The sequence below is a fragment of the Centroberyx affinis genome, unplaced genomic scaffold (genome assembly GCF_046629955.1).
Source record: "Centroberyx affinis isolate AG114_WGS23_722 - 3 ecotype Tasmania unplaced genomic scaffold, CSIRO-AGI_Caff_v1 ptg000369l_1, whole genome shotgun sequence".
Lineage (NCBI taxonomy): Eukaryota > Metazoa > Chordata > Actinopteri > Beryciformes > Berycidae > Centroberyx > Centroberyx affinis.
Window position 1 is genome coordinate 346,910 of NW_027279040.1, and position 13,091 is coordinate 360,000.

A 13,091-nucleotide genomic window follows, 5' to 3' on the forward strand; every position below is an offset into this window, starting at 1 on the left:
GTTTGCATGCTATGATTATGACATAATTAACACCCGCAGTAAGTGGGAGAGAGAGAGAGAGCAGACAGGGCTGGTGCGGATGAGGGGGGGACTGTTCATTAACAAGATGCACTCTCTCAAACTTTGCAGCTTGCTGTGGCTAATAAGCCCCGGTGAAATGGAGCCCAGCCGTCCCTTGCATTGACCCTGGCACTGCCCGGGATAAGGGAGGGTTTTGTCTCCTGGAATAATTGCTCTTTTCACATGTTACAAGTGTCCTGACCCCCGCGGTCGGCAGCCACTTTCCCCACCATAATTACTCCTGATCCGCTCCAAATGAGTCAGCCGCATTAGGGCTGCAATAACACTGGCCCAGCTTCAAGCGCGGCATGGGGAGTCTCAGCAGAGCGGCCTGGAACAGGGCTGCCTTTTCTCCCAGCCCACGGTCATTTCCATCACGTCAGAGGTGCATTTCTTACACTTGAAGTCAGCACGAAGGCCCTGGGCCCTTTTCTGAGGAGGCAGAGAGGCTTACAGAAGGCATTGTTAGCTCCTGGTGCTCACTACTCACTGTGGTTTGGCTGCAGACTCCATCCCAATTAACGGATAACTTCATTAGGGTGTTTTTTCCACACTTTTCAGTCCCTATTATTTTTAATTTATTCACATGGGGTTAATTAAAAGAAATGTATCACAGAGATATGCAACAGCTTTCTAATTAAATTCATTACTGCTTTTTTTTTGAGACGTGAAACTGGCAGAGTTTCCAAATTATTACAGAAGGCGACTTGTTCCAACACTTGGTTGCTCACTAGTATGGTGAGATTACAGCTCTGGAAGGTAAGCTGTCAACAACATAGTTGAGACAGAGTGAGAGAGGGAGAGATGGGGCAAGAAAATGAAAATGAGTGGAGGAATATGATGATTGAGGGGGAGGAGAAAAGACACAAAACATTCATGGTTTCATCAGTCAGGATTACTCCAACCAAAACCCATGAGAACTCTTATAGAGGGAGGATCAAGGAATTGTCAGAGTCTTGACACAGAGAAGATTTGGCATTGCATCCAGCCAATCAAATGTGAGCCTACTGCTGGGCCTTGTCTGCTGAGGGTCTGGGGTGTCTATTTGGTCATGCCCCACTCTAAACCTGCCACTTCACCACACTTCCATTTAAGTGACTGCAAGCTGTCAATAACTGAGAAGATGAATGCATCTTCATAGGTATGAGTTCAATTGACTTTTTCCCATAGATTGAATTAGCATTTGAATAAAGGGATAAATCCATCTATTCTCAAACTAGATCTTTTCAAACTTTGATAGAAGGGGCAATCTTATCTGCCACTTTATGATTCCTGGCCAAAAAAAAAATCTAACCATTAGCCCTGTCACAGCCACTTTCCGCCATCCGGCACAGAATAATGCACAAACACTTTTTAGTCCACATTAAAAATGCATTTAGAGAGGAATAAATGTAGCCCTCTAAAGTTTGTGTCACTCACGAGGTTAGGAAGTGATGTACAAAATCCCCCCTCCCCAGCAATTACTGCACACTTATTATTTCAAAGGATATGCCAGGAGACAGGTGTGCCATTCAGGGTCCTCAGTATGTCGAAAATGGAGGGGAAGAAGAACACCATACTGCGGTGCACTGTGTGAGCCTGTTTAATCTTGAATAATGCAAATTCCCCACAGGGGGCAGTTATTTGGCAGCATAGGCCCCTAATGTCATTCAAGCACCTACTCCCACACCCTGTCTTCTTATGGGGTAAATAATGAGGCTGTTTGGATACACAGTTAGAAAAGTCTTCATGAACCTTGGATGTAATGTTGTATGTGGTGCTAAGCTAAGATGGCCTAGCATCGGCTAGTCTCATGTTCTGTAGCCCATTCAACAGAGAAGGAATCAAGTCGAACCTTTAACAATAATACTGTAGATGGCGTTGGCTGATGGCTGGTAATGAAGATGGCTTGCTTTTAATGAATTCCTTTGAACACTATTATATTGCCTTGTATTATAAGGAGTGACCCTTATTCCTGAAGGAGTGATCCTTGTTACTGGCTAAAATCAAATGGCGATTCCATTAGAGATGATCGGTCAAATGAAATTATAGTGTAAAAGAGAAAGAGGTGTGTTGGGGATATGGGGGGATGGGGGGGTTATTAAAGGGCTTTACTTGGAAACAAATTCCAATTAAAGCTGAGTACAATGGGAAGTGTGTGTAGATTGAAGCTGCCACTTGCCTCTCAATTTGTAGTTGTGTAGGCGAACCTCATGGTTAGCATTGATTAAATCAACAACTTCAATATCCACCACCTAATCTACTAGCTTTCAGAGGGAAAGAAATAGCCCCCTAATCACAGACTTTAATTAGCTATTCAAGATTTGATTTATTGAAGGTCATCCAATAAGAGATTAGTTCTCAGCAAGTTGGCTCTTATTTAAGAGAAGGCACCCCAGGCTTTCTATTTACCAACAAGATAGCTATAACATCTTATTAAAGTCTGAAGCCTCCTTCCACTCTTTCTCTGCATTCTTGTAATCAGAGAGCAGCTCATAAGTAGGCTTTTAATTATGTAGTGTTTGACCTAAATAAATTCATGTGACATTGTTTTTGCCAACAATAGCCAAGTAAAGGTCTTCCTGAGAAGGATTAGAACTACAGAGAGACTATATGGGAAAGTGCTTGAAAGCAGAACTGAAAGTTATAAGCCTACAAAATATGAATTGTGAAGTCACATCACATCAAAACACTCTTATTGGTTAACTGCAGCCAAGTGCACACTTCTAATGACACTGAATGGCATCTTCATCAGCTGACTAGGAAGTAAACAAGATAAATTGGTTGGTATTATGAACGGAAACTCATAATATATCTTTGGCTTAGATTCAACAAGGAGGTGTAAGCTCTGGGTTGCAGGCCGAGCTTCTGCGTGACACTCCCCTGCACACCTAATAGAGCCAAGGGAAGACACTGGAGTGGCGGTATGCGAGAGACATTTACAATGAAAAAAGAGAAGTGAGAACTACTCAGCAGCGATGCTGAATGGAGGTAAGGAGGTAAGGTGAATGGATAATGAGTAATGGGGAAGGATCAGGCTTGTCCCCTCTGGCAAATGGGAGATATGGCATGGGGCAAAAATTCCTCTGGCACTCTATGTTGTGTGCACTATAGTCAGAATGCAGCAGGTCAGCCTGTATAACTGAGCTCGCCTCCCAAAACTATATTAATAATCCAACTCCTGGGGGGTGAGTCCATTTGCCTGAGCTCGGCATAGCCCCATACTAATCATACAAATCGACGCCTGCTTTTTTCATGGGGCAAGTTATGAGCACATGGGTGTATGTCAAAACTGTCAAGTTTCTGCTCCGAGATGTGCTTTCACTATGCAAACCACAAAGAATATTTTCCCTCATGTTTGCCTCTCAATGAGAAAGTCCATCAGGAGCTGATCAGGACCCCATAAAAATGTCTGAATTTGTATAACACATTTTCACCCCGGTCCTTACCCCCAAACCCCCATGCGCATACGGGTTCCTAATCCCTACCAGAACAAGATCCTGCTGGAGGAGAACTGTTGAATGGGAGACTTCCATTGGCCTAAATACAAACACACACACACACTAACACACACGCACACTCACACACACACACACACACACACAAATGCACACAAATGCACATAAACAGATACACTCCTGCCTTTCATATGAGCAAATATTCATCAGGGGACTATTTCAGGAGGGATTAAACAAGATCTCCTAGTTTAATATTGTAGGAATAATACTAGATCTGTTTGCTTCAAGACAGAAGAATGCATTAAAGACACACACACAATTATGGTGTGAGATTCAATTTACACATAAATAATGCATTACAGTAATCACTGACACGCAAACGTTCAAGTTTCTTTTGTGTCTAAATACCTTTGAAATATATCATTCTTGCCGTTTTCACTGCGACAGCATGAGAGTGTAGTGTAGCATGTCTGACTGAATTTGCGAGACAATTTCTTCGCAATTTTGTTGCATGCACATTAATGCACATAGAAGTATGTAGCATAAATGAATAGAGTATGGCTAACTATAGCAGTGTTAGGGTTTCGATTCCCACTGGAACATTTTTTGTAAACTAATACTAAAGTAAGGTGCTTTGGATGAAGGCATCCACCAAATGACATATGTTGTTATTATTTTACATTCCTCCTCATAGTTTTTCTTTCAAAACGCCTTTCCCCGGCGTCCTAGTGGCTCAATGGCCAAAGAAGCATACTTGGTGACATTGTGGTTTTGAAACCTGCTCACCTCACAACCTTTGCTGCATGCCATTCCTCTTTTGCATCTTTCCTGTCTCTCTTTATTATATACCTATAACTACAGAATAAAGAAGAAATGTTAGAAAAATTGTCTTTGCCACAGAGCAAAGGGCGGCTTTACAGAGCGCTTCACAATGCCAAACAAGTGAGGACAGAGAAGGTGCAATAGGTAAACAGGTGAATAAACAACTTTATGTGAAAAAGACTAATGAGATGGAGTAGTATGTGTGTGTGTGTGTGTGTGTGTGTAGGCATCAACGCATGAATGCTTGTTTTCCCACATCCATGCAAGAGTAGTCAACAGCAACTTGAGAGACTCAGCCTTGCAGAGACAAGTGGCAGTGAGACCTGCTTCCAACAGGATCAAACAAAGGAATAACATTTGTTTTACAGGCCAAAGGTAAAGTGAATTTAAGAGGAACAACTGTAAAATCATTCAAATTTAGCCTATATATACATATTTATATCATATATATGATCACTGAGAGCAAATCCACAAGCAAGAGATGAGCAATCATGCCTGATGCTGGACTGCTTGGTGCGGACAAATAACGTTTATACACCTGGTAACACACGCATTGCCAGAGAAGAGGGGATCTTGAAACCCTCACTGTAATGCAAGTGTTGCAGAATAATAGCAGCACTCTGGATGATTCAGAGGTCATTAGAGTTCACTGTTTGGAGTCAAGAAGGGTTTTGTGCATGTACAACAGCTACATTACCTCTGTGCATGTCTGCATTTGTCTCAGTATTTGAGGTGAGAGATTAGGTTTCTCCAAGGTGGTTTAAAAGGTGGTCTAAAGTAACGATTCATCTCACCACGTCAGCATATCTGTGGATTTGTAAAAGGTTTTCTGTGCAACATTTGGAATGATGAGTATATGCCCTTGCAGCTTAGAGTTTCTTATTTGCTCATATAATTTTGAATGTGACACCCCTACCTCCCCAACCCCCTATTATTCTCACACATGCGCATGCATACACACACACACACCACTCCATAAATGCTTCTTGAAATTGAAGAAATTGTTTTCACTGAATAAAAACAGAGAGGGAGACTTTGGAATACAATCTAATAACAGACATTGTCCATTCCCTGTGATGCATGTAGTAACCGGATCTTGTTGTGAGAATTTGCAAGATAACATGCCGAGCATGTGGCCTCTGGCTATAATAAAAAGGGATGCTCTTACAGCTCAAGAGTACATAATTGAGCTTGTGTGCCACCCTGATGAGTGCAGCCATTTACATCGAAGGCAGGTGGGCGCACTCGCTAACACGTGTCTCTCAAGTCTCCCTCCAGTCCCTTTGAATTCCACTAAGATTATGGAAAATGATATACATCTCCCACACTCACAGATGTGAAACGATCAGGACTGATAGGGATCTAGAGGTTTAGTGGTGGGAGACAAAATTGGGTCTAGTGAGAACTCTGCGTTTGCTAGATCAGTACCAGATCAGTCTGAATTAAACAGTCGCTGCTCAAAATGGCGAAAATGATTTAGTGGTTTAAATTGAATTTATAAGATGTGTTTTTTTCTGTGTGTAGCTAAAATGAATAATGACAACAGCTTTAGTATAAAATGTATGGCGAAAACATTGAGGGCACATGATATGTTAGGTGTCAACAAAGAATAGATAATATTATTATGATTATCACGCATATCAGGGAAGATGCATACTGTATGCTTTGGCACTATTTTTGATGCATGTTTATGTTATGTGAATGCAAATGAAGAAATGAATTTTTCCCTCCATACAGTGTCTCCTCTGGCAATCCGTGCTTAAGAAAAATTGGAACAGTATTGTAAAGACGATGCAGGTGCCAAAATGAAGCTTTATAATAACTAGTAGTGACTTAAGAAATATCAAACGGAGCAATAAGTTTGTAATATTGTTTAGGGCCCAGGGCACAAGAAACAGACGTAATTTCAATATTTGAAATGGGCAAGTTTAATTTTGAAGTAAGAGCAAACCAATAAGCTGAGAAAATAGCAAATACAAGAGAGCAAATTACATTCCTTTGGAAAAGTGAAAAGACTTAAGGAACATATAAAAGTAATCTCCAGCTGGAAATTAGAAATCAACCCTCACAAACCAAATAACAGAAAAGAAATATTACTGTCCACTTTCTAAATCAATATAACATCGCTACAAGACAGTATTACCATGGTAACTCCGGTAAAGAATGAAGCATTTCTTATTATTTCAAAATAAAAATCGGAGCCTGAAGCCCAAGTTTTATTACACCAGCCGACAGATCACCAGTCTGTATTCATTTGAAGCATTGCTTTTCAATCACATGCTTTATGAATGTACAAATTTCATTGGACAGGGTGCTTACGGGGTCATAAATTAAAAAGCAAAGGTAACCAGAAATTTTTCATAGGCTGAAGAATTTTTCCTCTGCCCATGTCCTTAAAGAGTGCAGTGGTGTAAATGATGAGCCAAAGACATGCTTACAGTGTAGACCCATTTTTTTCTCTTGCAGTTGGTACTTTGAAGGAGAGAAAATGGCTGAATTGCTTTTTCCTCTCAAATTAGAGGCATATTGGAACCTTCATATCATAAGGCAAAATAAAATGTTGACCTGGAATATTTGGGACATGTGTTGCTATTGATCACCAAATACAACATGCATATTAGGTCATTTCACAATGCAGAGTCTGTTTTCCCTTCACAATCCGCTTCCGTACTCTCAGACCCCTCTGGCATTTCCAGATACAGAATATCATACCATAAGCTAAATAACTACTCCATTTGGGAAGATGGTGATTAGTTTACCATGCGCATTATTTACGACAAGAAAATCTATAATATTGGTCAAACCTAATGCTCTATATACATAAGAGGGTTTATGGGCAATACACAATACATACAGTACATAGTACATGCAGGTAGCTACATAATCTAATGCTACAGCATTGCACATTTTACATTCAACTCACATGAGAAAAAATAGTATATTTCATATTTGATCCCAGTAAATTTATAAAGGAAGTAACAACTAAGAGCGGAGGTGAGGAATGTAGCTGCTTTGTCAGAAAACTGATGTTAAGTTTTTTGACTCTTGTGGGAATTGATTTGTATCAGTGCTGATTTTCTCAATGGAGCTCAGATAAGGAGACGTGGAGATTCATTTCTGGTTACTTTTACTCTCCAGATTGTTGTGAACTTTCCTCACCGAGTTCAGAGTTCAATAACAGTCTGCCAAACAACCAGTATTACTGTGTTGCCACCTAGGACCGCAGTCTTCAAGCACAGGACCACAGACACTGATGACCTTATTCATAAGCAATATGAGAATTCTAATATGAATAGTAAAGCAGTACACACACACACACACACACATATACGCACACACCATTATGCATTAAAAGACAATAAACATACACACAAAACAACATAAAAAAAACACAAACACCCATGTGGCCATCCAAAACCCTGACCCACACCTCCCTCTCCACACACACACACACACACATTGATTTATGTAGGCAATAAGTGGCTACATTAGACAAGAAAGTTGAATTGACAAGCCTATAACTTTAGAGCCAATAAACGCTAAGAGGCACAGCAATGAAAGAGCCCAGATCCCAGCAGCTCTTTTGACAACCTGGCCAAAATGCGGGAGCTGTTGGTCGGGCCCAGCAAGTAAAGGGTGAAGCTTTTAGGCAATGAGCAGCAGGTGATCTCAGCTTTTCTGCAAGTCCTAATGCTCCTAAAAGCCACTCTCCCTGGTTCTGTAATTGGGCATCAGTAGTTAATGTAGTATTGACTGCATTACATGCTCCTGTGCATCCTTTCCCACTAATGCCATTTGCATCACCTTGTACATTTACCATATTGCTTAGCCAATAACTGTTAAAAGCAATCTGAATCATGAATCATATAGGGAACTTTTAGCAAGACAGACATCCAAAGGAGACAATTTACAGTTGAGTTAATTTGGGTACATTAGCAGCACAACATGGATTCTGCCAAACAGACCAATTTATGTTTCTGCGGCAATCCCTTTATTGGTTTTTAGATGTGTAAGTGAAAGGATGCTCTGCTAAGAGATATGAAATATCCATTTTCAAACATAAATAATGGGTTACAAATGCATCCATTACTTTTGTCATCTATGAAATATGACAGAAAATGTCTATTAGGGTTAGTGGAGGTTGTCAGAGTGGATGTTACCAGGAGGCCTATATTAGCAGCAAAACAACCCTCAACATACACTTAGAAAAGTGGCAGAACAATGGAAATGGTCTTTCAGAAAATGTAATAACCTTCATATAGGATCTCCATTTGAACAATTATCATTATGTTTTATTAGGTAATCTATGCATATGACTGAGTGCCATTTAGACCTGTACGTGATAAATGCCCTGCACATCTCTTCAACATCGGTTTCATCCAAAATGGGACGTCATTAGAGGCGAGTTTGATTTAAATTAAAATTAATTAGATTGCCTCACCCATTAACCTAAATACATTGAAATAGATAAGTAATGCAAGTAGGCCTATTTGGATGGAAACTGAGTGAACGTTGCACGGTGCTATCCATAATTTGCAATCAAGTTAAAAGCACTCGGCTGTCATCTCCCATCCCGTGGTGATGTCAAAGGCTGCCTCGCTAACTTCAGAGACGCAAAAAGCACTTAGAGGGAAAAGAAAAGAGTAGCCACATGCACTGCAGCGTCTGTAGAGGATCCTCCAACTCTGGGCTACACAGTAATAAAGCTTAACACAAAAACTACCAGTATAAATAAACAAGCAACTCTCCAAAACTAAAATGGATAAATAGGTTTGGCAATGGCAGGCTATTTGTGTAACTGTACCTCGAAAACTTCATGGTTAAAATACTCAGGTTTCTTCACGAAACGCGGATCCAATCGCGAAATATATAAGGTTGGAAAAAGGCAATATAGCGAATGCTGCGGGATGCGTAGGGTCCGGGGCGATGGGACACACTTGACGTGCAAAATGACCATAGTTTCTAATGTTCCTATCCAGGTTCTAGTAGCCTATGGTCGGGGATGTTACTCACCCTCTTCCTTGTCCAACACCATCGTCCTGAGGAACGAGGAGTCCTTCCCCGGGCGATCCGTCCTCGGCTCCAGCAGGCTTCACCGCTCGGTCTGCTCGGGGCTTCTCCTAGAAATGGCTTTGAAACGCGCGGTTGACTAGACTTAGTACGGCTCGATAAACCAAAACCCTGGAAAGATGAATTGCCGTCTGCACGTTTTTTCCCCTCCTATCAATAATAATTCATCTGCGGAATACGGAGATATACGCGGCGAAATCCCCCTATCCGGACTAAACTGTAATGCAAATAAATACCGGTAAAACAACGTTGGTTGGTCTTGATAAATTCCATGCGAATATGAAACAAAAACAATGAAAAGCGATATAAATCTACTGTCGCCTATCTTTAACTGTGCACACACGGACGGATCAGAAGCTCGGACTGAACGGCTGAGCTCTCCTCGCTGTTAATATTCTCTCTTTCCTCGTTCTCATTTGCTCCGAAACAGCAACTATATTCAAACAAATCCAATTGCAAATCTGACAACTGCTAAAAGCATACTCACGCCGCCTCTCTCTCCCAATTTATGTGCCGCGCTCGCCTCTGCTGCTACTGAATAAATGCGCGCAGTTCCCAGAGACCCTCGGATTCCCCTGTTAATTAAATCAATTCATTATGCTCAGATCTGATTAGCAGCCCTTCCCCCCTCTTTGAATCAATTATTCAATACACAAACATAATTGCTTGTGCCAGAGGTGTCTAAGTATTAGCTTATTTAACTCCAAGGACACTAATTACCCCTAGGGCAAGGGAACTTTTCTCATTAATTCTGACAAAACACAAAAGCACAGCTAAGGGAAAGTGTGTGTGTGTGTGTGTGGTGTGTGTGTGTGTGCGGGGTGTGTGTGTGTGTGTGTGTGTGTGTGTGACTGGTCTGCCTGCCAGTCTGAATGCTGAATGTGCGTGATAGAGAGAGAACGAGAGAGCGCGCGTCTGCACGTATGGGTTGTATCGATGCACGTGCACACGCACATGGGTGCGTGTGTCAGAGAGAGAGAGAGAGCGAGGGAGAGAGAGAGAGAGAGAGCGAGAGAGAGAGAGAGAGAGAGAGAGAGAGAGAGAGAAACAGAGAGGGAGTGATGCTACTACCTGGTGCTCCGTACAGTTCGAGTATACATATAAACGCGCTTATTGTTTTTCTCTTCTTACTTATTTGCAGAATTTAATAGAAATGGCATCAAATTGCAGCCTATTTATCACGAAGCCTCAGAATAGAACTCTGCGGTAATTAGAGTGTCCAGACACACTTATCATACATAGCCTACTGTAGATAAACAGTCGTTTTAAAAGAGACAGCACAACAGATGGGCTGCGTTTTTGATTAGTGGGTAGATAGAGGGTTCAGTTTCGAATCTGGTAATATAATTGTTGCCTGTTATTGCCAAGATGAAAGTGTTGCTGTTTCATGGTGGAGCCTTAAATAGCACCACTTTCACTTGCCCTGCGGAGACTGTTAACCAATTAAGGGTGAGATCCAACAAAGATTAGCCATTTAGGAGAGTGGAGTGGAGTATGCTACAATAATGCTGGTTCGTCAGCAGCCAGCAGGCTGTCTGTGGTGTGAGCTTGCTCAGTCTGTCCTTGCCTTCTGTTACATTTTGCACTAGATTGTTATATTCTAAGCACACGATCCTACTCAATAATGAAATAATAACACAAGTCAACTCATAGGAAACTATCCTTTGCAATATTATCTTAGCCTGTAACCTACACCTGCCAAACTTAGATTATATAAAATAATACTAAACCTGCAAAACTAATAGCAGTGCGTACAGATCCCATGATTTGAGTAATAACACATTACACTATAGATTCTGTTGTTATATAGACTACACATGCTTGCCTGTTAGATAATGTTTCTGTCTTGTGTTTGAAAGAACTTTTGTTATTCATACTAATGTGATCTTGCAGTACAAATGTAAGGTATGTAGCACTGTACATAGCCCTTAGTGGTAATTTCAGTCCTCAGGGCAGCAGGCTGTGGTGAGATTGGGTCGGCCCTGAAATCAATGGGCTGATCCCTCTCTGACCGGCTTCCTGGCTGACATGCTTGACTTTTCATCTCCACAGTCACATAGATTGATGACTTATGACCGAGAATGTATGTTTGCTGACCTCTAGCAAAGTGAATGACACATAATTAATCCAATCACACAGAAAACGGGAAAGGAAAGGGGAAAACATGGTTCAGTATCATCAGGGCTTGACTTCAAATAGCCATTTGACATTTGAATGTGGAAACATCACTATGAAAGGACCATTCAGGGGGAATTCAGAAGGGAAAAGAAAATTGTGTGTGTGTGTGTGTGTGTGTGTGTTGGTAGGGGGGTAATAGAGGGTATAGGTGATAATTTACCAAAGGGTAAGGGTTAGGGTTAGGGTTATTTCACCAGTATATGCTCGAGCCAACATGTTATCAGAGACTGTTTATAACCATGTAGCCAAACAAGTTCAACTAAAGCATTATTTGTGTATGTACAGGTGAATTAGCTGCTGAGACCAAGTATCTCAGTCCAACTCCTCTTCTAGCAATGATCATAATATAGAGACATTAAGGACAGGCTGACTCTCAATCAAGGCAGTTCTCATCAATACAAATTACCCACAGTACCTTGGTGTAATGACACGGCATTCTCAGTGTCTATGATACTGCTCACCTAGGCCATGGTGTACTCTGCCTCCCCTCTCTCACAGTGTCTTGGGTGCAGACCCTTCCCACTCCACATCCAACAGCAGGGTCAGTGGATGCTAGAAACAAGCCCCAGAGTAGGCCTCTCTGATACACAGTTAATTAAAATTCATTTCTGAGCGTGCATTAGCCATGCCCATCTATTTATGGGCGGCTCTCACATGCAGCCACTACAAAACAGTGCTCTGTAATTAACCCCACCTAATCAGATAGCGCACTAGTGTTGTGTTCCTATTCGTCCTCAGGCACACAGCCATTGGATAGGGGTTTCAGAGAGAGGATGAGCCCATTCTATAGTTCAGAATGGCTAAGCAGATTAAAACCTCATATCAAACATGATATTTACAGGCAAGGCTCAGTGGAGAGTGCTCCTTTTATGTGTGATGGGGAGAGGCTTCAGGGGTGGGCTTTTAAAGCCATGTCCCTTAATTGTATTCTGGCTAAGTGGGATGAATGGTGCTTTTTAATCAGAATACTGTCAGGGCTCTATGTTATAAAAGTATAGAGATGGTCCCTGGTAGTTAAGATGCTGAATGATGTGCTTTTAGGCCAGGTTTCCCAGCTTCTAGCAATATTCAAATGCATTCTTAGCATTATGCTGACATTTGTAAACACCAGTTTGGCCAGCAATAGTATAAATTAATCCATAAAACATGTTATCATGTTATCATATTATCTACTCGTGTGTGACTCTAGTACAGCATGTGCACTAGATCAAGGAGTTTGGAACTGTCACTCAAGCAGAGACTCAATTACTGTTTGTGAATGTATACTTTGCTTGATATAGCCTACTATATTCTGTTCAGAGAGAGAGCCATAGGCGATTATTTGAATTAAGTGTCATTGCTCAGTGTAACCTACTTTGCTTTGCTACTCTGAGATTTAAGGTTCTGCTCCTCCTAGTGGCTGATCTTTGTTATGTTCTCACCTCAGACTTGTACACAAATGGGTTTGACAGTGACACATAGTAAATTGTAACCACTTTAAGCCACTTTTTCATTCTCTTCTTCTCAGAGCACGTGAGATGGGGC

The 13,091-nt window shown here is 41.3% G+C and overlaps 1 protein-coding gene across 1 annotated transcript in view; it reads right to left on the reverse strand.

Moving 5' to 3' along the window:
* lmo1 (LIM domain only 1) overlaps positions 1–9,886 on the reverse strand; it is a 28,251-nt gene extending 18,365 nt beyond the window's left edge. The window contains exon 1 of the mRNA XM_071515833.1: positions 9,333–9,886. Within this exon, the coding sequence (XP_071371934.1) occupies positions 9,333–9,354 (22 nt within the window). The 5' untranslated portion in view covers positions 9,355–9,886. The remainder of the gene's footprint in view (positions 1–9,332) is intronic.
* Positions 9,887–13,091: the final 3,205 nt, after the last annotated feature.